The sequence below is a fragment of the Peromyscus leucopus genome, chromosome 1, assembly GCF_004664715.2.
Source record: "Peromyscus leucopus breed LL Stock chromosome 1, UCI_PerLeu_2.1, whole genome shotgun sequence".
Classification (NCBI taxonomy): Eukaryota; Metazoa; Chordata; class Mammalia; order Rodentia; family Cricetidae; genus Peromyscus; species Peromyscus leucopus.
Window position 1 is genome coordinate 55580576 of NC_051063.1, and position 25293 is coordinate 55605868.

The 25293-nt window shown below is 55.0% G+C and overlaps 2 protein-coding genes across 29 annotated transcripts in view; one reads left to right on the forward strand and one right to left on the reverse strand.

Moving 5' to 3' along the window:
• Positions 1–11910: 11910 nt before the first annotated feature.
• Slc22a12 (solute carrier family 22 member 12) lies at positions 11911–19733 on the forward strand. Its single transcript, XM_028853805.2, is given in 11 exon segments — positions 11911–12675; positions 13928–14031; positions 14373–14527; positions 14604–14772; positions 16612–16735; positions 16905–17020; positions 17592–17716; positions 17719–17805; positions 18212–18320; positions 18518–18721; positions 19409–19733. Coding segments are annotated over 11 exon segments (1659 nt in total). The 5' UTR covers positions 11911–12273; the 3' UTR covers positions 19473–19733.
• Positions 19734–22761: 3028 nt separating this feature from the next.
• The window catches only part of Nrxn2 (neurexin 2), a 119976-nt gene continuing 117444 nt past the window's right edge, over positions 22762–25293 (reverse strand). For 20 of the 28 annotated variants that reach the window (XM_028853766.2, XM_028853764.2, XM_028853775.2 and 17 more), the window contains one exon: positions 22762–24729. In XM_028853766.2, coding sequence (XP_028709599.1) covers positions 23843–24729 — 887 coding nt within the window. In that variant the 3' untranslated portion in view covers positions 22762–23842. The remainder of the gene's footprint in view (positions 24730–25293) is intronic. The other 8 variants (XM_028853779.2, XM_028853778.2, XM_037207876.1 and 5 more) reach the window with 1 other exon arrangement.

A 25293-nucleotide genomic window follows, 5' to 3' on the forward strand; every position in this document is an offset into this window, starting at 1 on the left:
CATTTGACCTGCGTTCAGGATTGGCAAGCCCGGTATTATTAAAATGCCAATTCTCCACAGTTTGGTTCACAGATTCGACGTCACCTCCATGTTACCCTCCTTTGTGTAATCGGACGAGCACAGCCAGCCGTGCAGACACACACCTGTGATCACACCATGTAGGAGAGAGGCGGGAAGACGAGGAGCTCCAAGTTATCCGTGGCTACACAGCAATTTCCAGAGAAAGCCTGGGCTGCGTGAGATCCTGCCTCAAAGAACCATGCCAACAAAACATCGACAAGCACACGCTTGCTAATGTTTCCAGGAACACACAAAGGGCTGGATCAGCTCGAACAGTTCTGCAAAGAGAAGAACGCAGGACTGGGCTGTGGCTCAGTGACAGGGCACTTGTTACCCACACTCGTGTTCCAGGGTTCCATCCCCAATACTGAAAACATTTGTCCCGCAGAGTCCAGAAACAGAGACGGGCTCATGTAAGGGTCGAAGGAGAGAACAGATCCATAAAGCTGTCCCCTGACCACACGTGCATGTGACGGTGGACAGTATGAGTTCTCTCCTGAGACTCCAAGGGAGGGGTGAAAGCAGAGAACAAGAGAGAGAAGCTAAGGGATGAAAAGTGTGGAGAGCGAGCTGGCGGGCAAACAAGGAGCTCTTTAGAAACTGTGGTCTCTATAAAATGCCTGAGTGTTACTCCCCAAAGCTGTCAAAGTCGTGATAAAAAAAAAAAGAAATAAGACAGAAATTAAGGCTGGAGAGATGGCTCAGGGGATAAGAGCAGGCAGTGAAGGGGCTGAGTCAGGGTGCCCAAGATAGATACCACCTCGCCTGACGTTCTTGGGGGTCCTTAGTGCATATCCGCGCCACTGCTCACACATCCGCAGGGGTGATAGGATGAGGATGCCTGTCATCACATCACTGGTATACCCAAGGCCCATATCCTGTCTGATCACGAGAAAAACGTCAGGAAAACCCAAACTGTGGGTCTCTATAAAATGCCTGAGTGTTACTCCCCAAAGCTGTCAAAGTCGTGATAAAAAAGAAATAAGACAGACAGAAATTAAGGAGAGATGGAGAGGTGGCTCAGGGGATAAGAGCATGCAGTACTCTTCCAGAGGCCCAGAGTTCAATTCCCAACACCACACCGAAACCTCTAGTCCCTGTGGGCCCCTGCACTCACTCACATGCATACCCACATACAAACACACACACACACATAATTTTTAAAAGGAGGAGGAAGAGAAGGGAAAGGAAGAAAGGAAAGAAGGAAGGAGGGAGGGAGGGAGGGAGGGAGGGAGGGAGGGAGGAAGGAAGGAAGGAGAGGAGGAAGGAAGGAAGGAAGGAAGGAAGGAAGGAAGGAAGGAAGGAAGGAAGCCAGAAATCATCACAGACCAGAGGAGGAGATAGGGTGACAAACACCACACTGGTGGGTAAGAACAGGCAGTCTGAATAAAGGTAACTTAATAACCGCACCGGCCTTCAGAGGCCAGTGCAAGGCTCGCTGCAGGGGGCAATGCAGGGATCGGCCTGCAGGGGGCAGTGCAGGGATTTCTTGAAGTGAACAGTTCACGACTTGCATTCACGGAGCAGGGCAGGACTCACCTGCAGGCCTATCAGGGCTTGGTCTGGAGGGGACAGTACCGGGCTCACCTGCAGGGGGCAGTGAAGAGCTCACTGGTGCAATTGAAGGCATTAGCAACTCAGGTCCATCCAGTCGTTGCCATGGAGCTCATGAGACCGGAGAATTTTTTTTTTAACTTAGAAAAAACAGTTTTTATGTGAAATCTCCCAGTGTTCAACATTGACTGGGCTGTGTCAGTCACAGCCTGTGGACCACATCAAACAGATCTCAGGGGCCAAGCCACACAGTTCAACCTGCCAGCTCAGTCACATGACCAGCCCTGGCCAGAACAGCAGGCCCAGCCACCAGCCACTTGCTTCACAGTCCCTTCTCACCAGGCTCCTAAAATCCAGGGACGGCAGCAGGACCCTCCCAACAGCAGCTGTTAGCTTCCGGAATGGCCCACACTGAACTCTCAACCTTCCCCAGACCTTGGGTTGTCCTATCGGGTCAATGGCACTGAGTTCTGCTTGGCTGCGGAAGCTGGGAGCCTGAGATTACTGCCCAGTCCTCCTCTCATTCCCACTTCTTCTAAGCCCTCTCTGAATCTGGAGCTGTAGGGCAACAGCCTTGACTGCAGCAACCCAAATAAGGTAGATTTGGCCACCTGCCCCAAACACTCTTAAAGAGACAAAGAACGGTAAAAAAACAGAAAAAGGAGACATAATCATTGGTCACGGGGAAGATAAACAGATAAGGGGTCCTCTGACCCCCAACTTTACCATGGGTTGCTGACACAATTAGCTTTGTAGAGAGGGAGAATTCAGGTGGCAGCAGCAGTGAGAAGTGTACATTATTAAGCAATCCTGACCCAGATTCAGCCCCATCGTTAATACAGCTGGTCCTGCAAGGTGGTCCTTAAGTTGTTACCGGGGTAGAGCTTAGCAGATGAGGCTGCAGACTGTGCCTGCAGAGGACCCGAGTTCAATTTTCAGCATCCATGTCATGTCATCACAACTTCCTGTGACTCCAGCTCCATGGAATCCAATGCCTTACAGCGCTCGTGCAAACACACACACACACACACACACTAAACCATTGTTTTAAAAATCCTTAAATGAGTTTAGTGGTGGTGGGGGTGAGTTTTTTGCTTTTTATTTTTGTTTGATTTTTTTTGTTTTTTGTTGTTTTTGTTTTTCAAGACTGAGTCTCTCTGTGTAGTCCTGGCTGTCCTGGAACTTGCTTTATTAATCAGGTTGGGCTTGAACTCACAGGGATCCTCCTGCCTCTGCCTCCTGAGTGCTGGGATTAAAGGCGAGTGCCACCACTGCCCTGCTTGTTGTTGTTTTAAAATAAGAAATTGTTATACAGGCTAATCACCCCAGGGATCAAACTGGGTTGCTACAAGATGACCTGCTCTAGGGTATGGCTTCCACATGACGGATAACTGTAACATCCTGGAGGTGGTCTGTCCTTCCTTTAGGTCTTACTGTTACTGGTTGGGCCAAGTGAAGAGTTGATGCTTTTTATCAAAAGCAGTTTCTAGATGTCTGTCACAACCCCATTCAGGGTTTAGCCCTGAGTCCTTGTGACACCCCAGGGTTCTATCCGGACAACCCTGAGTCCATGCAGGTTCCCACCCCTCCCCCACCACCTGCCCATTTTGCACACAGTGCTATGAATTTGGTGGACCCAACCCCACACAGGGGTCTTCTGGATAGACCCTTCCCAGCCCCAGAGGTGCACATATCCTTTCCTTGAGGAGGGCCTGCTGCGTACAGGCCCTCGTACCTCTGCCTGTTAGCCTCCTCCATGCCATCCCTTACCCAATAGACTCTGCCTTCATGTGAAAAGCAGGTGGATGGCTCCACACTTGAGGCCCTCTATCCCCACCCTCCCATGACACACAGCTGGTACATTCTCCCCCAGACTGGCCCAGAGCTCTGTGCCAAGGCCCAACACAAGCTATCCTGCTTGTATGTATGTCTGCATGTCTGCATGCATGTATGTGTTTGTTTACCTATTTGTGTATGTATAAGACATGGCCTCTCGCATCCCGAGCTGGTTCTGAACTCTGTAGCATGGATGATCTTGAGCTGCTGCTCCTCCTCTGGCCTCCCTACTGCTGGGATTACAGGCGTGCCCCGCAGGATCAACCCTAGGGTTTCACACCAGGCAAGCACTGTACCAGCCGGGCCACACCCCAGCCCCTCAAGCTGTCTTTTCAGGATCCAGCAGACAGACTGAGGGGCAGAGGGATGGAAGAGAGAGAAGAGGTCAAAGGGCCGTCTGGCTGCGCAGTCGCAGCCTCGCCCTCTCTGATTCCATCTGCTCAAAGCTCTACCCTTTGTGTCCTTCCAGTGTGTGGGTGTGGGTGGGTGGTACAGGCATGTTGTGCACCTGTGTGTACACATGTATGAGCATGCACGTGTGTAGGTGTGGGTGTAGACAAAGGCTATTTGCAGGACGAAGACCCATCCAGGAGTGACACAGAAGGCAGCATCACAGAGCACAGGCTGAGATAGCTCTCTGTGGGGACAGGACATGGTACCTTCCAGCCCGTCCCCAAACCCTCTTTTACATTCTGCCGAAAAGGCATGCTTGGGAGTGAGCCAATTGTGTTTAGTTCCCAGGAGCCCAGCTCCCCCAGCATCTGCCTCACAGGTGTCCTCAATAGACGAAAACAAGAGGTCTCTGTTAGAGTCGCCAAACACACATTAGCCATATGTGAAAAGATGAGTCATATTCGACCCAGATTTTCACCTGCCTCGCTCCATGGTGAACAGCGTGGGGCTCTGCTTGGCTTCCAAACCCTGACCTGACTCTGAGCCAGTCACAGCTCCCCAGGAGCACTTCTCAAGTTCAGCCTCAGAGGCTCCCACAAGTTACCTACAAGCTGCCTTGTCAAAACAATTAAAAATAGTGATGACAATAACCATGCTAATAATCCTGGCAATAGCGTGAACAGTGTGCTCACTGCATGCCGGGGACTGGAGTAAGTTTTCGGCACAAACTCAACCCTCACAAGAGCCTCATAAGAGCGGAACTATTGTCAGTGCTTCAGGGGAGGGAACCTCGATGCAGAGAAGGTAACTGACTTCTCCAAGGAACGAGCAGAATAAGCAGCCAGCCCTCACTGGCTCAGGACAATCTGTGGGCTCTGTTGAAACCCACGGCCAGCGCTCAAGTCTCTGATCTTAGTAAGTGTGGATTCTTGGTCCATAAAATGCAAGAAGAAAGATCCCCATTAAACCCTGGGTTGGCATCCTGCCAGCCGAACGCCACCACTCTGTTTTCTGGTGAGATGAGGTTACCTGCCAGAATCTACTTATTTGCATCCCCCTCCTCCCCACAGCCAGCCTGGTCCTGGTACCTTCTTAAAACCATTCCTCTGAAGAGATATCCCCCAGCCCCTGTCCCCTCCAGCCCTCCCAACACACCCGTATGTATACCCTGCAGTAAAGGTGGGATCCCCCAGGACAGGCTGAGAACCTGGAGACAGCCGTAAGGGGGGATGACACAGGATAGGTGGTATTCTCTCCTAGCCTTGTCCAAACCCACCAGCTGGTCACAGCGTGGGCAGGACCCGCGTCAGAACAAGCCGGTGTGAAGTTCAACCTGTTTGAGCAGCCCTTGTCTTGACAGCCTCGTTCCTATGGCTGCTTAACATCTTGCGTTGAATTTTAACATGAAATATCTTTTTGACACAGCAAGGAGAGCAAAGTCCCTTTGGAGCAGAGAGGCCAAACTTGCAGGAGCCGCTGGGCACATGAAAGGAAGAGCATGGAGCCGGCCACTCGGCACTCTCCTTGACCTACTTAGGGCAGATTTGTTCAGCGAGCCACAGACGCCTTCCACGGTAGCGGGGAGTCAGGGAGTAGGGCAGAAGAGGCTGAAAGGGGCACTCCCATGAGGGGGCCAGTTAAAGCCTCAAGCACACTCACCCCCAAGTCCAGCTGCCTATCTCGCTGATGACAAGCTGGCAGTTTCTGGCCACCCCAGCCACTTTGCCCAGCACACAACCTCCAGGTGGGCAGTAAGACACACAGGTAGCTGGCCAAAGCCAGCAGGGAAAATGCTCTCGAATGATAGAGAATGCTTCCAGGATCAAAATAATCGTCCTGGGGACCCTGTGTCTGTCGGGTGCTAGTCAGGACAGCAGGCAGGAGGGGTGTGGGGAGAAAGCTGCTGTGGGGGTGGCCCTGGAAGTCAGCTTAAGGAGAAAGGCTACTTTTATCTGAAAAAGCCTACTAGGGGACTTTGGGCTACGTACATACAAAGTTGGAATCTGGTTAGAGACTGAACAGGCCCAGTGGGTGGTGTACAGAAGGAAAGACAGACCTTTCCAGCCACCAAGAGCACCATAGGGACTTTCCTGGGGCCCCTTGAGGAGGTGGAGGAGCAGGAGAAATGGACTCTGGAGCTTAGGGAGAGAGGACAGCAGTGGCCTACAGGAAAACAGGCAGATGCTGGGACAGCAGGGCCTGAGTGCAGCTCCACGGCCCCCCAGGCAGCAGTCGGCCCGACTTCACTGCTCTGCCTCAGGATCACCTCTGTAAATATGTGTACAGGCATGGTCTGTCTGCCTCATCCCCACCATTTCCATCACCATTGTCCTTAGCACCGTCACTATTACCAACATCCCCATTATCACCATCACTTTCCCTACCGTGACCAACCCCACCACCATCACCATCATCCTCACCATCATTATCCCCACCATCACCTTCCCTACCATCTTCATCGTCGTCATTGTCACCGCCATCATCACCATCCTCACTCACATCAACATCCTCCTCACCAACACCAGCACCCACACCGTCCTCACGGGCTCCACCATCACTATATCACCATCCCCATCCCCAACACCATGTCATCATTTCATCGTCACCATCATTTCCATGATCATCGCTATCACTACCATACCCACCATCAATCCTCCCCATCACTCTAATCACCACCCTCCTTCCCCAAATCACCTCACCTGGACCTTTATTACTGTAACCACTAAGATCATCACCGCGATCATCACCGCGACCATCACCATGGTAACACCCACCATCACTGCCAGCTTCACTGTGGCCGCCACCACCATTATTACCATCACTGTCATTAACACGGAAGGAAGCAGGTCTTGGGTGCTCTGTAGGTCATTTTGAGGTGATCTTGAGTTCAGGTCCAGAACACATTCAGTAGTGATCGGGAGTGGAGTTGGTACTGTTTATATGGAAGGGCAATGGCCCAGATTTCCAGAACATCCCAGAACAGCCATTTAGAGTGAGCAATATTCAGGAGTGCCGTGCTTCAGAGGGGCTGGAGGGATTGTCTAGGTGGCGTGTGGGCTGAGGCCTCACGTCTCCTCACTTAGACACCGCACATCTGGAGAGGGGAATTAGAGACCAACCCTTCCATCCTCCAGACACCCTGGGCTTTTTAAAGGCAGGCTGGCCTTTAGTTCTGCCTGGGGCACCGTTAGAGAAACAGTGACTGGGACCCGACCCTCAGGAACCTGGAAGCCTGTGACCTGACTCAGGACCCATACTTGGGACAGACATCTTTAGGCGCTTCTCCCCCACACACGGGTGTAGAGGAACGGGCGGGAATAGATTTGGGAGGATATGGCTGGTTCTGGTAAAAGGGACAGGAAAGAACAGAGGTGGGGAGTGTGTGCATGTACAGGAAGGAGTTGATGCCCGGTGGGCCAGACCAGGCAGCAGAGGAGGGAAAAGGCTCCCAAGAGCTACGTCCCTCTCTCTGCAGCAATGGAGATCCACAGAGAGCTCCTGCTCCGGGCTGGGCTGCAGACTAGTTGATAGAGTGCTTGCCTGCCTACTGTGCAGGACACCCTGGGTTCAGTTCCCATAAAACCAGGGGTGGGGTGGGGGGTGCCTGTAATTCCAGAGCTTGTACAGTGGGAGCAGGAGCACTGGAGACTGAGGTCCTCATCAGCTATATGCAGAGATTTCCAACAGGCTCTGGCTGTTCTTTGCCATCATCCTTTTCTTGGTCCAGGGCTACATCACAGGCATCTTGACTTTCTGGACTGATCGTGCAGCAGGATTTCTTTTTTTTTTTCCTTCCTTCCTTCCTTCCTTCCTTCCTTCCTTCCTTCCTTCCTTCCTTCCTTCCTCTCTCTCTCTCCCTCTCCCTCTCTCCTTCTTCTTCTCCTCCTCCTCCTCCTTCTCCTTCTTCTTCTTCTTCTTCTTCTTCTTCTTCTTCTTCTTCTTCTTCGGTGTGTGAATCCTCCTGGTCCCCAATATCCCACAGTAATGGCAGCTACCTCTGGTCTCCAGCCAGGCAGAAGAAAGCTAGGGGCTACATGAGATCCTGTCTCAATACACACTAAAATGTCCACTCAAAGGTGACAAGGGACAGGCTACTAGGTCCCTTCTAAGAGACTGTCCCTGGAGTACCATTCCATTTTAGAACAAAGTGAGCCGAGAAGTTCTGATCCTACAGTGACGATTTCTCGGCTTCTCGAGAACCTGAGGACAGTGCCCTGGAACTCTGCAGCACCCTACACAGCAGCCACCTCAGGCTGTCACCTCCTCCAGCAGCCTCCTGGATTTACTACTCTTGCCCTGGCCCCCAGGGCTTTGCTGAGTCACCCACAGTCAGCTCTCCTAGCCTGGCCTGCCCTTTCTTCTGCCTGGCTGGAGGCCAGAGGCAGCTGCCATCACCGCAGGATATTGGGGACCAGGAGGATGCACACACCGAAAGAGAGAGAGAGAGGGAGAGAGGGAGGGAGGGAGGGAGGGAGGGAGGGAGGGAGGAGGGAGGGAGGAAGGAAGGAAGGAAGGAAGGAAGGAAGGAAGGAAGGAAGGAAGGAAGGAAGGAAGGAAGGAAGAAAAGAAAAAAACCTGCTGCACGATCAGTCCAGAAAGTCAAGATGCCCATGATGTAGCCCTGGACCAAGGAAAGGATGATGGCAAAGAACAGCCAGAGGCTGTTTAGAAAACACACCCACTTTACTGTCTGATGCAGCCCATGCAGCAGGGACATGAAGGCCTTCAGCAGCTAGCTCAGGCTCCTTCTGGTCTAACCTCACCTACGTTCTTGGACTTTCCTTTCCCCATCCTGCATTTACATCCCAATTAAAACTAGACCAACAACTGCTGCCTCAGCTCCTTCTGGCCTGCACCCGACCCCCTCTTTCCACTCCTCTCTACCTACTGGAGTGCACAGGACCCCTGCCCCTCTTCAGCAGACTCCTTTCAACTCCAAGGACCAGGGACAAGAGGAGCCCCTTCCGTTTGCTGCCGAATACTCACTGTCCCAGGCTTCCTTTGGCCAAAGGGCCAAGCCCTCCATGACCAGTGTCAATCCAAAAGTAGAACCAGGCTGGAGAGGCCCCTGGGCCCACTTACAAAAATCTTATCACAGGCATTGAGGGGATACCAGTGGCTTCAGGTGACAATTGTAGGGTCACAAGCAGGAAAGGGCTACATTCCCTCCTACATTGGAGGACAGCCATCCACCAATCCACCACCTAGGGCTTTACACAATTAAGAAAGAAGCTTCTAGGTTGGAGAGACTCAACAGTTGAGAGCATGTACTGTTCTTCCAGAGGACTGGAGTTCAGGTCCCTGTATCCACATCCAGCAGCTCACAACTGCCTATAACTCCAGTTCCAGGGGTTCTGTACCTCTTCTGGCCTCTGTGTGAGTGTGTGTGTGTGTGTGTGTGTGTGTGTGTGTGTGTGTGTGTGCGCGTGTGTGTGCATAACACACACACACCGCCCATATATACACACAGTAAAAATGTTTTTTATTTTCAAAGAGCTTCCATGTCAGGAATGGTAATGTAACCTATCCCAGCACTCAAGAAGAGCAGGATCAGGAGTTTAAGGCCGTCCTCTTACCTAGAGAGTTCTAGTGCTACATGAGAACCTGTCTCACAAACACACAGAGTGCTGGGGCTGTATCTCAGTCGGCAGAGTGCTCACCTAGCACTCATGAAGCCCTGGGTTCAATCCCCAGCAGTGCATAAATCAGCGGTGGTGATGCCCGCCTGTAATCTCGTCACTTGGGGTGGAGCCAGGAGGTCTGAGGCCAACCTGGAACGAGACCTTATTTCAGAAAGAGAGCAAGAGAGACTTTGAGAATCATCTTGTTGACAGCTTGTCAGAGCAGTGGATGACTGATCCACACGATTTCCAGGTCTCCAGCCTCTCGTTGGATGCTCCTGGAATGTGTCGTCTGTGTGCCCTGATCCTACTTCCTATCTTCCAGTCTTCATGTGACCCCTGCACCTGTCTGGATTTCACCCCACCCTTTGCAACAGTCCCTGGGGACATGGTCATCAGGGAAGTTCACATGGCCAGTCCAGTCCCCAGACTCCACCTCCCCTGTCTTCAGCATTAATGTTCACCCTGCTTCAGGAATGCCGTGCTGAGCTATATTTCATTGCTGACCATTCCTGTCCTCACATCTCTCTGGCTGGTCCCCTGCTCCATGCCTGGTCAAGGGTTTGGCTTCTGCCACACCTCTTTCTATGAAAGGTCTCTGTTGGCCTGTGACTTCACTTGCTCTTTGTCCCCAAGTCACTCCAAGTTGCCACCACCTGAATGGCTCAGGGATATGCTGAGCTCAACCCACTCAGAGCTGGGGATAGCCACTGAACTCTGACCTTCCCCTTCCCCAGGACACCTCACCTTTGTGACTGGCCCCATCACCCACCACCTGACCACAGTTTTTCCTCTTCCACTCCCAGAACTACCTTGAACCCACACCAGTCAGTAAGCCTGGTGCCCACAGGCTTCTCTCCTGCCTTTCTGTGCCAGCCCTCACCACCATTTCTGTTCACACTCTGCTCCCATGGCTTCCTGGGGGACATTCCCTCCACACATTCCCCTTGGCCAGGCTGTTCTCCTCCCAGCAGCCAGGGAATCCTTCAAACAGCAGGCAAGCCGAGCTGGGGAGGCGCCTCCATGGTTGAGTGCTTGCTGCTCGGCTAGAGGACCATGACCCTGGCGCCTAACACAGGATTCAGTGTGAGGTTTGGCAGTGTCGTAACAGGTGGGAGGAGGCGATAGAACAGAGGCAAAATCCTCGGAATTAGTTCAGCTTAGAGACACGTGAGACTGGGAGCTGAAGAGCCAGGGTGTGCACTGTGACTCCATCCCCGACTGAGGGCTGTGTGATGATGGGCAAAAAATTGATCCTAAGACAAGGAGACCCAGGGAAGAGACAGAGCCTCAATAGTTTAGGACATTTGTCTAGAAGGGCATATGGTAATGTCAAAAAAGCTTATTGAGGCTCATACAGGGATCAATGAAGGAGAGCAGGATCAGTGGCAGCTTCAGGTGGCCAGTGAGGCCCATAGACTGGACGGCATGGGTACGCACGAAATCCCCAAGCATAGGCTACCGTTCAAGCTAGCATCATGACAGCCCTGAGACCTCAAGTGTCAGCAAACTGCACGTTTTGCAACTCAGTGGGTTTGATGTCCAGGTTTCGGCACCAAAATGTAGGTAAAGTGCACGTTTTTTGACTCTGTGGGTTTGGTGTCCCAGGTTTCAGCACCAAAAATGTTAGTAAACTGATTGCAAAAACTCTGGGTTTGGTGTCAGGCCACACCTTGAGCTGCTTAGGTCAGCTCTGACGGCTGAACGGGAGCGAGTCTCAGCAGAGATCTGTTCAGCTCCTCTTTGCCCTGCCTTTTCAGGCCCCCCCCCCCCCCCCCCGCCTCTTGTTTTGTCCAATGGGGAACTTCTCAGCAAGAATCTTCTCTACACCAGTGAATGAAGATCTTCACACCCCAAAAACTCTTTTGAGGAAGAGATTTATTTGGGAAGGAGGAGTCCAGGAGAGTAGCTGCCTCTACCAGGGTGGAGAGAACAGCCTTTTTTCTAACTGATTAGGCTGAGCAGTTTACACAGGAAGTCTTGAGGGTGGAGTCAACCCGTGGCCCAGGGTTCTACTATCCTGCTCTGTCATTGGTTGGTTTCACAAGTCAGTTGGCCCGGGGAAGAGAACTGATGTCTCTGATCTGACTGAGCCAAACTGTGTTTCTTTCTGCCCTGATCTTTCCCTAGTTCTGGGCTCCAGGGTCAGGGTGGGTTTCTAATTTAGCCAGCCCTTTTTCCCTACAGCAAGGCCTCCCAGCCACCTCGCCTGGGTTAGAGCACAGCATAGTCCTGAGGTCCCTGTAAGGTGGGCAGGAGACCTGAGGGCTGACAGCCCCCAACACCCTTAGTGGCAAGACTAGGGCCCAGGTCTTGCCAAACAGAGGCCAGGGCCATGAGGGCAGCTGGGGGAAGAAGGTGAGGCTTTCATTCGCAATGCCGTTGGCCTGGTTAAACTTTGAAGAAATGATTACTAAACCTTCTTCTATTAAATGACTCCTAGTCACACTTTAATTCTAGTCAGAGTGACTTCTCCCTCCCCACTCCTTGCTTCCCGAGCCTGTTTTTTGCTTTTTGTTTTTTCCTTTCTCGGAGCCAGGGTCTGCTGTGTCTCTGAGAGGACCCCGAGGCCTCTAGATTACAGCAGAGGGTTCTAGGTCTGAGGGTGAGCCGCCCTAAAAACAGCCAGCAGGCAGATACCAAGGAGCCTTGGTCGGCTCTGACTGGGTGACACGGTTGTCCTGACGTGCCCCCCGAGAAGATGGGCGTGGGCAGAGCTGTAGGGGAAGGAGACTCATCAGACTGACCCGGGGGTCCTGGGCCAGCCTCTGTGAACTGGCAGTTGCATGGTGATACCCAGGAGAAATCCATGGCATTTTCTGAACTCCTGGACCGAGTAGGGGGCCTGGGCAGGTTCCAGGTCCTCCAGACCGTGGCTCTGGTGACCCCCATTTTGTGGGTCACCAGCCAGAACATGCTGGAGAACTTCTCAGCTGCTGTGCCCCGCCACCGCTGTTGGGTGCCCCTTCTGGACAACAGTACTGCCCAGGCAAGTGTCCCTGGGGACTTTGGGCCCGATGACCTTCTGACTGTCTCCATCCCACCTGGCCCTGCTCAGCAACCCCACCAGTGCCTCCGCTTCCGTCAACCTCAATGGCAGCTTATGAAGACCAACACCACAGCCACCAACTGGAGTGAGGCGGACACTGAGCCATGTGAGGACGGCTGGGTCTATGACCGCAGTGTCTTCACGTCCACGATCGTGACCACAGTAAGAGTGCTTGGGAGGTCAAAATCACAGTCACAGCTGCCTGGACTTAGTGTTCCAGTCTCAAAAAGGATATACCTCCCCAGTCCTCCTCACTGTGGGCGGAGGGGATGGGGTGGGGGCAACCAAGACTTGCAGGGGACTAAGAGCAAGAGTCCATCTGCAAAGTTAGATTTAGTCAGTCGTGCCTGTGATCCCAGCCCTCGGGAGGCAGAAGGATTATCATGAGTCTGAGGCCAGCCTGAACTACTCAGTGAGTTACGTTTACACAGACTGGCCCTGTTTCTGCGTCACCCCATGGCTTGATCCATAGCTGAGCCTTGGCTGGGACTCCAGGTCACCCAGTCTCAGGAACCTGTTGGCTGTCTCTAGGCTGAGGGCACAGGACCCGGACAAGCACTGGCCTCTCATGAGAGGTGTTGGCAAGCTGGGGAGATAAATCAGCTTGCTCTGTAAGAATGAAAATCTGAGTTAGCTCTCCAGCACCCATGAAAAACATGGGCCAGGTGGCGGCATGACTGTAATATAGCTCTAGAGAGGCAGAAACAGGGTGGCTCCCGGGGCTCACTAGCCAGCCCAGTCTAATCAGTGAGGCCCAGGTTCAGTGAGGAGACGAAGTCACAAAAATAAGGTAGACAGTTCAGAGATTGACCTCTGACCCTCACAAGCACTGCACCGTGCACAGACACACATTCTCTATGCACACACACACAGACACACATTCTCTATGCACACACACACAGACACACATTCTCTATGCACACACACACAGACACACACAGAAAGAGAAAAGGAGGAAGAGAAGGAGGAAAAAGAGGAGGAGGAGGAGGAGGAGGAGGAGGAGGAGGAGGAGGAGGAGTCACAGTCCAAGCCAATGGAGAGGGGCAACTACCCCAGCAAGCAGGAAGGAGGAAGGTCCCTGAGTTTGAGCGTGTGCGTGTGCGTGTGCGTGTGTGTGTGTGTGTGTGTGTGTGTGTGTGTGTGTGTGTGTGCGCGCGCGCGCGTACAAAAGAAAGCAAGCCTCCAGGGAAGGTGGAGGGCTCTCAGCTAAGAGCCATGGCTCAGGAGGCAGCAGATGAGGCTGGAGGGGTCCTGACCTTTGACCCAGTAGCAAGGGTGACAGGATAATTCTTAAGAGTCCAAGCTACTAATCCTGTGGGTGCCTCATGGCCCTGCCCACACCCAGCTCCCTTCTAGCTCCTTTGCCCCTAACTGCCCTCCTCCTGATGTGAGCTCTGGCCTTCTTTTCTTCCAGTGGGACCTGGTGTGTGATTCCCAGGCCATGAGACCCATGGCCCAGTCCATCTACCTGGCTGGAATCCTGGTAGGAGCCGCAGTGTGTGGCCACACCTCAGACAGGTGAGTGTGCCCAGCTGGTCCAGGCAGGCTCTCCTGAATGGACCTGACATTCTCTCTAAGCCATAGGCTCACCAGTTCGAGGGGTCACTGTTTCTCTCCAAATTTTCATTCCTAACATCTGCTCTGCCACACACCAGCCTTCAGCCACTGCTTGGGTGCTCTGCCAGGCCTGACTTGAGCCTTCTTGTGCTCATAACCGCCCCATGGGTAGAGAACACGAGTCTGGCCCCACGTGTGGCTTTGTGCCATCCTCATTCAGGGGGCAGGAACAGGATGGCCCTTCCCGGCCCAGATCTTTGTTGCTAGCCAACAGTATGCCTCCCCATGTGTCTGTCCTGCAGGTTTGGGCGCAGGAAGGTGCTGACCTGGAGCTACCTTCAGGTGGCTGTGTCGGGCATAACAGCTGCCTTCATCCCCATCTTTCCCCTCTACTGCCTGTTCCGTTTCCTGGTGGCCTCCGCAGTGGCGGGTGTCATGATGAACACAGTCAGTCTCTGTATGTCCCCCGTTGGTGCTGGGTTGGGGAGGCTGAATGCACGCCCCAGGATTGAGCCCTTCTTTCCACCTGGCAGTGATGGAGTGGACATCAGCCCGGGGCCGCACCTTGATGATGACCTTGAACTCCGTGGGCTTCAGCTTTGGCCACGTCCTGACAGGTTCTATGGCCTACGGTGTGCGCAACTGGAGGATGCTGCAGCTGGCTGTCTCCGCGCCCTTCCTCCTCTACTTTGTCTCTTCATGGTGGGTGCTGCAGCCTCCTTGAAGGACGCTCTGCCCACTCTCGGGGGTTCAGTGTGGGAGACGCTCCTCTGCAGACAGAGGGCTTAGGAGCCCTGGAGGTCAAGAGCCTCACAAAGCTCACCACTGCTGCCCAAAGCCCAGATGCCCCTGCTCCAACTCGCCCTCAGCAGGCCAGCTGCCATCTTTCTGTGGCCCGGCAGCAGACTGGAGTCACGCACAGTCCGAGCTCCCTTCCTCAGGGGTCTTGCTAGTTAGTAACTCCAGCCCCTTTCATATGCTGCAGACCCCAAATCTGCCTCAGCTTACCTCATCCCCACCCTTACACCCTCCCTCAGCATCTCCAGTCCCACCTGGACTCATACCTCCAGCCTGCCATGCCTCCTGACCCTCCTCAGACTCCTGCCTGCACTGACCCTCCTCACCCTGACCCCTCCTCACCCCTGACCCCTCCTCACCCTGACCACCGCTCTGACCCTCCTCACCCCTGACCCCTCTCACCCCTCCCTCACCCTGACACCCTCCTCACCCTGACTCCCTCCCTCCCACCCTGGACCCTCCTCACCCCTGACTCCTCTCTCACCTCACCCCCTCCCTACCCTCCTAACCCCTCACCCTCCTCTCACCCCTGACCCCTCCTCACCCTGACCCTCTCCCACCCTGACCCCTTCCACCCTGACCCTGCCTCCTCACCCCTAACCCTCCTCACCCTGACCCCTGACCCCTCCCCACCCCTGACCCCTCCTCCTGACCCTCCTCACCCCTGACCCCTCCCGCCTACTTCCCAGGTGCCTCTTCCAGCTCACTGTCCAAGTCTCCAAGGCCAAAGGTCACTGGAAATCACGGACTCTGTTTGTACTTTCATTCCCTTGTCCTTCAAATCCGGCTGGGGAGGGGGTGCTCAGGGTCCTAGTGGATATAAAACAAATGGCTCCTCCCAGCTGCTGCTCAAAGGAGACAGCATGTCCTCGGTGGGGGGGGGACCTTTTGTAATCATGGGCCTGGAGGGGGAGCAATGCTGTGTGGTGGTCACTACCAAAGGCCTGGAGGGCTGAACACTTCTCAGTGCAGTAAGTAAGTGTGGGGGGGGGAGGAGAGGAGAGGAGAGGAGAGAGAGAGAGAGAGAGAGAGAGAGAGAGAGAGAGAGAGAGAGAGAGAGAGAGAGAGATCGGTGAGACAGGGAGTGGCCTGTGTTTGGTGCCAACACAGTGAGAAGCGAGTTGATATCAAGCAGCCGCATCCTGACACAGAGCTGGCTGAGACAGGGCCAGGGAACATCAGGCGTGATGGGGTCAAAGGGTCCAAGGATCAGTGGCTCAGAGCAGAGCAGACAGAAGGGGCTTGGTGATGTTACAGACACTGGCCCGAGCCTGAGCCCTGAGCAGGGAGGGTGACGCTGTTTGTAGCAGGGAGGCAACCCAACTTGGGAAAAGATGTCTTGAGGGTGAGATACCCTGGTAGTCATTGTAGTTCTGTAGCTACATTGGAGTCCTTATTGTACCCAGGCCTGGTTCCTGATGAGGCTGGGGGGGGGGGGGGGAGGGGACAAGGAGGAGGTGGGAAGGGACAATAGAGTCCCTCCCTCTCCAGCAGCCATCTCAGGAACTAGAGAACATGAGGCCCCCACACTCAGAGAGGACGGAGACAGGTGATCTAGGTGGCCTGGCTACCCACTGCTACCACATTGTCCTTTATGGCCTCCATTGACCTCAGTTGCCCCGAGACTGGAGCTAACAGTTCCACTGAAGACACTTCCTTAGGCAGAGGGAACAGACGGGGGGCGGGGAGGGGATACAATGGGGGCCACAATCAGTGCCCCCCTCCCACACCTGCCCACTTCAGGTGGCTTCCAGAATCAGCACGCTGGCTCCTCACGGTGGGCAAGCTGGAGCAGGGCCTGCAGGAGCTACAGAAGGTAGCTGCTATCAACAGGAGGAAGGCAGAGGGAGACACATTGACCATGGAGGTAAGGCGGAGCTGGGCCTTCCCTCAGCCCTTCCCCTGGCCCTCAGATCCCTCCCTGGCCTGGCACAGGAGCTCCCTTGGAGGTCAAGTGAGGGCCCTGGCTCTCAAAGGAGGGCCCCTGGAGGAGGGGGCCTGTGGATGCCTGGCGCTAACAGCCCCCACTCCCACAGGTCTTGCGGTCAGCCACGCAGGAGGAGCCAAGTGGGGACCAAACCCGCGCCACGATCGGCACCCTGCTCCACACGCCTGGGCTGCGCCTTCGAACCTTCGTCTCCATGCTGTGCTGGTAGAAGATGCCATTTTACCCTACCAGCTGTGGGGAAGACTGAAGTCAGGGCAGCTGCCTACCAGGGATGGGGCCACCGGCTAGAGATGTCTCTAGAATGGCCTTTAGCCCAGGGACCTTGCTGTCTATAGTCAGAGTCCCAGAGGAGACAAGCAAGGCTGGGTGGGGTGGTGAGCAGGGATTCCCGGCCCAAGTTCCTAGAAGAGACTGAGTGAGGAGGATCAAAGCGATGGGGTGGAAAAGCGGAGAGACGAGGCAGACAGACAGGCTGGCCCGTCTTGTTTAGAGGCACCAGGCATAAACTGGCTATTGCCCCAGCTTGGAAGCCTAGGCCACCCAGAAAAGACTCTGTAGAGGGGGTACTGTTCGGTGGAATCTAGAGCCAACGAGATAACATCCCCAGTGGAGTGCCGAGCAGAGAGAGAGGGGGAAACACCCAGATTCTCTCCTTGGCTCCCCCTCAGGTACCACCAGCCCCTCTCTCCCAGTGCCCAAGATGGGCCTGGAAAAGACCGACAGGGCAGGCAGAAGAACAGCCGCCCCAGGCTGATCCACCCACCCTCGTTCCCAGGTTTGCCTTCGGCTTCACCTTCTATGGCCTGGCCCTCAACCTGCAGGCCTTGGGAAGCAACATCTTCCTGCTCCAAGTGCTCGTCGGGGTTGTGGACCTCCCGGTGAAGATAGGCAGCCTGCTGCTCTCAACCACCTGGGCCGACGTCTCTGCCAGGCCAGCTCCCTGGTGCTGCCAGGACTCTGCATCCTGGCCAACATCCTGGTGCCCCACGGTGAGCAAGAGGAGGCAAACATGTGACATGCTAGCGGAGCCTCTCTTACCTCCCCCAGGCAGGGGAGTGTGGAACCAGACTAGACAGCGAGGAACCACAGCAGAGGACCCCCAGGAAAGAGGCTGTTGGGGGTATGGAGGAAAGAGATGGGATGGTAGAAATTTAGGGGAGATCAGGAAAGCCATAATGCTAACACAGAACAGTCATAGGTTAGGGTGGCAGAGAAAGGGAGGCGAGGAGGACTCCTGGGGTCTGGCTCTGAGGAGCTGGAAGGTGAGTAGATTGGGGACACAGCATGGACACTGGAGGCATGACTCGGAGACATTTGACAGACCAGCCTACGGGCCAGGGAGCAGCCCCGGGAATAGAGGACCCCGGACTCTGCTGATCCCATGACTATTCACAGAGATGGAGGTCCTTCGCTCGTCCTTGGCTGTGCTGGGGCTGGGGTCACTGGGGTCCGCCTTCACCTGTGTCACCATCCTCAGCAGTGAGCTCTTCCCCACCGTGCTCAGGTGAGGCTGTCACCTCGAGGGGAGAGCTGCCCCAGGGCCCCATGGCTTTCCTTTCCACCTGGTCTCAGGGCTCCACAGTTAAGCGTCCACTCTGCCTGGTCCACTGGGCCTCCCTGGACCTAGTGGAGTTGGTCCAGGCTCGAGGTCAAGGCCCGAGGCAGGCAGAGTGTGACTCACAGGCAAATGTGCCTCCCCAGGATGACAGCTGTGGGCCTGGGCCAGGTGGCAGCCCGAGGGGGAGCCATCCTGGGGCCTCTGGTGCCGCTGCTAGGCGTCTATGGCTCCTGGCTGCCCCTGCTGGTGTTTGGAGTGGTGTCTGTGCTCAGTGGCCTGGCTGCACTGCTCCTGCCCGAGACCAAGAACTTACCGCTGCCCGACACCATCCAAGACATCCAGAAACAGTGAGTGGACCAGCCTGGGAGCTGCCTCTTCCTCCCTCCCTCCCTCCCTCCCTCCTGCTTCCCTCCCTCCCTCCTGCTCCTCCTCCCTCCCCTTCCCCCTCCCTTCCTCCCTCCATCCTCCCTTCCTCCCTCCCTCCTTCCCTCCCTCCCTCCCTCCCTCCTTCCCTCCCTCCTCCCCTCTTCCTCCATAGAAGTCCCAGACAGGGCAGCCTGGGGCTCACTCCTCTCACTCAACAGAGGAGAAAGCAGAAGCTAGGGAGGCCTAGGCTAGCCCAGAGTCACACGGCACATTGCGGGAGTGGAGACCCAGGCTGACAGGTGGATCTGAACCCTCTGCGCTTCATCCCTACCATGTGGGGGGACAAATGGCCCAGCCAATCCCAGGTCCACCTTGAAAGACACATAGAGAGAGGTCGGGAGAGAGAGCAAGTGCTCGTGATCGAGCTGGCCTTTGTCAGGGAGAGGTCCTGGGGTGTGGTGCGTGTTGCTGGGGTCTTCACAGGCGGCAGACTCTGCCACTAAAGTCTTGTGTGGTTGACAAGGCTGTCACCACCCATCTCACCTTTATACGCTCAGTAAGCTCAGACCTCAGCCCCAGGCAGGATGTTCAGTCCTCAGCATAGACATGGGTCAAGGGTCAGGGGTCACTCTACTCCTTGGAGTCACACTTCTCTCTTTCCTGAACAGGTCAGTGAAGAAGGTGACACATGACAGAGCAGGCCAGTCCACCCTGATGTCTACATGGCTGTAGCCTCCTGAGAGTCTATGACAGGACTGGAGGAGGAGGACCATGATGACCAAGAGGAGAAGAAAGAGAGGGAGAGATAAAAGGAAAGGGTAGAGCTGGCGATGGCGGGTAAAGGCGCCTGCCTCCAAGCCTGACCGTAGGAACTCCATTCCTGGGACACACGGTGGTAGAGAAAGCTGACTGGACTGCACAAAGCTGTCTTCTGACCTCCACATGGACAGTTACCCTCCCCCGGTGATATACACAAATAAATAATTTGTTAAAAAGGGGGAGAATGAAAAGGAGGAAGAAGAAAAGAGAGAGAGAGTAAGAAAGGAGGAAAAGGAGCAGGAAGAAAGGGAGGAGGAGAAGAGGAAGGGATGAGGGAAGAGAAGGAGGAAAAGATGGTTCTTCTATCCTCTCCAGATAGCCACAGAAAGCAAAGAGGCCCACTTCCAGGGGTCCCTTTAGAGGGCTGCCTTTCTGGACCTCCCTCTAACAGAGGGGGCAAAGGACAGTTTCAATGACAGAAGGCTGCCCCTAACACTGCCATTACCGACTCCCCCATGAGGCTGCACACCAGAGAGAGGCCGAGGCCCCGGGACACATCCTCACTGCTCACTGCCCCAGCTGCCCCAGGACTCAGAACTGACCATCCTCCTCTTTAGTTCAGCACAAGCACAGGGCTCTCAGCTTCTCAGTGTCACTGAGGCCCTTGGTCAGCTGGCCTGGCCTCTCTCCAACTCTTCCCACTCCAGTCACATGCCTATCAACAACCTCTGCCTGGGTCTTCTTCCTGCCTTCCCACTTGACACTCTCCTAAGCCTTCCAGACCCACCCTGGGGCCTTCCTTCCAAGGTTCAGGGCCAGCCCATGACTCTGGTGGCACTGTACCCATGGTCAGGGCTACACATCTGCCTCTTCTCACCCTCCAGCAAGTAAGTTCCCTGAGGGTCACTGGTCCCCTGCCCCACATCCTCACTCATGCATACAGCCTGTTGGAAGGAGGGATGAGGGACTGGCTAGAGAGAAAATTAAAAGAATGACAGCCCCTTCTGGGTGCCTGAGGATCTGCAAGAGTCTACAGGGTAGGAGGAAGGCCTTCTCACCGTAGACTTTCCCAAGGTTGGCTTTCCTGTGTTCTGGACCAGGTTTGGGGCCGCTGTAACCAGCCCCTTCCATGGTCCTCACATCATAGCTCTCTGCATCTTGTAATGGACTATCCTTTCTAACAGATGGGACAACTGAGGCCTGGGGAAACAGACTGCCCATAACACAGTCTCTGTCTGTACGTCTCCTGAGCCCTGCCCTGGCCACGGTGCCATCTAGGAAAATAGGAATGCATGCAACAGGACCTCTGTCCCTCTCAGAATCAGCCAGGACTCTGGGTTCTGCTGGGACTGCTCACAAGAAAGGCCATGCGGTGTCCCCAGAGACAGTGTGCTGCTCCGTGGCTCAGTAGCTGGCCCACCAGTCTGCATCCACCTGTGTGGCTGTTCTCAGGTACCTCACAAAAGGCTGCAACACACACGTGTACACATGACAAAAAGGTGGGTGGGAAACAGAAGACAGCGCTTGCCCGACACGTTGATCCTGCAGGATTGCTCCTCAGCTGCAGCTCCTGAGCCTCTGGGAGATTATGTCCTTTGGCCATTTACACACACACACACACACACACACACACACACACACACACACACTTCCTAGTGATGCTCCCCAGACAGAGGGTAGAGTAAGATTATATTTATACCACCTGATGCCTCAAGACAACCCTGTTCTGTCACTCCAGAACTGGCTGCATTTGGGGGCCGGGGCGCTATAGGATGCCTAGAAGCTTCCAGAAGGCAGAGCTCAGCAGAGAGAAGGATCCTTCTTTCTCCTACAGTGTTCTGGCTCCACAAGCAGACAGAGATGTTCCTCCATCCATATTCGGAATGGCCACCCCGATCAGGACAAAGGGTTCTGTCACTCTAATGAGTGACGGCATCACTGTGTCTGAAGAGTCACCTGACAAAAGGCAGAGGCTGTTGCCCATACCCATTTGAGATATGCCCTCTTTTTTATGCCTATTGTGAGAGTTTCTAGTCTCAAAGCTGCTGGGATTCCAACAGTGGAGGAGCCAAAAGAACCTTTTGGAAAGGTAAACTGAGTCAATAGCCACATCCAGAAACCTTTCTTTAGAAAACAAAGCCCTTGAGTGACAAGTCTTGATTCAGAGAGGCAGATGGAGTCCCAGTTGCATGGCAACCAGCACTAATGAAGCCATCCTTTCAACCCCTACAACATATCCTGCCTCAGTCAGGGTAACTGTACCGACTGATTGCTGGAGTACGAATAAAGTCTTTCCTTCCCTTCTTGTCACCAAGGACCTCCTATTGTTTTCTGTGACTAACAACGCAGGTGAAGAAGGTGAGCTAAGCCTGGACTTTGAGCAGAGAACAGAGTAACACAAGGCCCCAGGGGTGAGGGCATGACCACCTGGAGACAGGACACCCTGGCAGCACAGCCCCATGTCAGAGCCTCCCCGGACTCCCATAGATGAGTCAGTGTGATCATCCCAGGCTCCCCGACCAGAGGCTGCCCAAGGACGAGCAGGACTGGAAGCCAGTAGGTTCAGGAGGCCAAGGCGAGGCCAAGCTCACAGATAGTCCCACCTGGAGTCAGGCACATCCTACATGTGGACAGCAGAGACAGGCAACGTCGTCATCGACATCGTCGTCAGCACTGAGAAACAAGTCCTCAGGGGCCGGGCCACTGCTACCTTGAGGCCCTGAACTAGCCACTTCCACCCTGGCCACCAGGAGAGACTCTACCTCCTTCCAAAGACTGGGAAAGGTAACAGCTATCCTGTACCACAAGAGTGGCTGGTACACACCATCCACTGAGAAGTCAAGGTCACAGAACCCCAGCCAATACCACACACAAGCCACAGGTGTCCCCCACCCTCAGCCCAGCAGGGACTTGAATATGAGACACAGAACAGTTGTCCGATAACCCAATGTTGTATTCAACTCAAAAGGCTGGGAGACTGGGCCAGCGAAATGGCTCAGCGTTGGTCCAGTGGGCAAAGCCACCTGCCATCAAGCCTGAACCCTGAATTTTGTCTTCAGGACCGATGTCGTGGAAGCAGAGAACTGCCTCCTCTAAGATGCCTTCTAAGGGCGCACACATCTTCTCACGCTATATACATAAACATTAGAGAAAACTTACCAACAGCCAGGTGTAGCCACTGAGGCCCCGACTGACCGACCGCAGCACTGGAGGCCCAGACCCAGGACCTGACAGCACCCACCCAGAACAAACTACACAGGACTGTTGGAATTTGGAAAGTTTTTGTTTTCTTTTTCCCACACATTTCCGGGTTTGGGGTGTTTTCCAAGACTCAGACACATTTGTTAACAAAGAGAAAAAAAGTGGGGGGGCAGGGAGCCCATGGGCGGAGAAGTGACCCCAGCCATCCTGCAGACACAGCCTCACCCCCTCCCTTCCCTGCACCTGCAGCAAGCTGGTGCCACAGACCGCAGCTCTAGTACCTCGGTTATTTGTTTTTAATATATATCTGCATTTGCCTTTCCCCTCCCCCCGCCCCCCCACCCCGCTCCTCCGGCGGCTTCCCAGCAATGCACGTTGCCCGGCAGCGACACACACAACAGGCCTTGACCAGGCCCAAGCCCCATCCCTGGGCGGCCCCAGGCAGGAGCTTCTCCTTTTGAGGGGACTTGGAGCACTAGGAGAATGAACCCCACTGCCCGGACCCAGCCACCCAAGCTGGGCCGCTCTGGGCCCACCCTCCCATGCCTCTTCTCCCGGCGTCTCTGGAAATCCAAAGGGAGGGAAGCAGAGAAAACAGAAATCTTTAAAAAAAAAAAAAAGAAAAAGAAAGAAGAAAGAAAAAGAAAGGGGGGGGGGAGAGTGAGGAGGGTAGGGACAAGAGACACAGCAAGCCTGAACCGGGACAGGAGGGCTGGGAAGGAGAAGGAAGGCAGGAGGAACAGGGAGGAAGAAAATCGAGGGAAATAAACGGACGGCGCAGTGGACACTTTACAAAACCCCAGCCTTCCTTCCCGCCCAGCCCCACCAAAATAAAACTACCCCCCCTTAAAAAAATAAATCAACCCAGGGCTGTGAGCACGTGCCCTGCCTGACAGGCGCAGAGCTGAGAAGGACAGCCAGCCCCAGAGCTGACGGTGCGGCGCCGTGGGCAGCGGGAGGGAAGGGGATGAGCACGTAGTTATATTCCTTTTCTTTTTTTTGCGTTTCCTCTTCGTGGGAGAAGCCTGAGGCAGCTGGGGAGAGAGTCCCCAGGTCCCCCTGCAGGGAGAGGGCCGCACCCTCCTCCCGGGCCCTCCCGGAAGGAGCAGTTGGCAGTGGGGCGCGGTGCCTGGACTGGGTGCTCAGACGTAATACTCCTTGTCTTTGTTCTTCTTGGCCTTGCTGGGCGTCTTGGGGGCAGCAGGGGCCTTCTCCTTCACCACCGCCCCATTGCTCTGGGCCGAGTTACTGATGTAATTCCGGCTCTGGTCCACTTGGTAGGAGCCCTCGTCGCGGTTGCGGTACTTGTACATGGCGTAGAGAAGGATGAGGATGCAGAGCGCCGCCGCCGCCACGATGCCCACCACCATGCCCGTGGTGCTGCTGGACTCACGGATCACCTCCACCGCGCCCGGCGGGCCGCGCTCCCCCGGCCCCGTGGGGTTGGCTGTGGGCAGACGGGGGAAACCGGGGGCTGAGGTCACGCCGGGGCGCAGGGGAGGCGGCCGCCGCGGCTCGAAGGCCGTGGGGACCCCGGGCCCCAGGGGTGGGTTCTCCAGCAGAGGCTGCAGCGGGTCTCGGTGGTTCATTTTGCCCGCAGGCAGGTTGGGGGCCGGGGCGGAGGGCGCAAGTAGCACCCCGGGGGCGCCCGTGGCCCCATCTGTCCTGAGGTTGGGTCGGGGCACAGGCTTGCGGGGCGACAGGAGGGTGGTGCGGTCCGTGACCAAGGGGAAGGTGGTGTAAAAGTCCTCGTCGTCCGTGGGGGGGAGGCTGGAGTCAAAGACCTCCCCGGAGGCGAAGCCCGAGGCCTCCACGGGCTCCTCGCAGTCGCTGTCGTCGCGCTCAGCCTGGCACGGGCCCCCCGAGGACGGGCGGCGCGCGGCGGGCGGGGGCAGGGTGTCTTGGGTGGCACCCACGCCCGTGAGAAAGGGGTAGAAGGTGGGGGGCGGGGGCACGAAGGGGGACCGGGTGGCCACGGGAGGGGGGTCTAAGGAGTCCTCCGTGATAATGGGCAATATTAACTCTCCTCCTAGAAGAAGAAAGAGAAGAGAGAAGAGAGGGCGTCAGCGAGGGCCGGGGCGCGGGCGGCCGGCACAGAGAGAGAAACAACAGCCTCACACCCAAATCGGTTCAATCGGCTTTGGCGGAGACTAGCGCGGGCCGGGCCCGCCCGCCAGCCGGCCAGCGCCTGCGCTTTAAGCGGGCTGCGGCTCGGATGCCCTGGGCACCCCACGCGCGGGCTCTGTGACTCTGGGTTTTGGTCTTTTTGTTTCGTCTTAAGAAACCAAACGGAACAGAAAGGAAAGGAAATTGAAAAGAAACGGAAATTTTTTTTTCTACTGGTTTAAGGCTTTAAAAACATACAACAGCAGCATTTAAACAAACCTAACAACAATAGCTTTTAGGATTTTTTTTTCTATATATTTCTTTTTGCTTTTTTTTTTTTTTTTGCTTTTGTTTTTAAAAAAGAAGATAGCATACCACGGAATTCAGGCAACTTACATCAACAAATAGGCCGTGTGATTTTAGCATGAAGAAAAAAATTACAAACAGAGCTGTGTAAGCGGGTTCTCCCGAAAAAAAATAAGAAAAA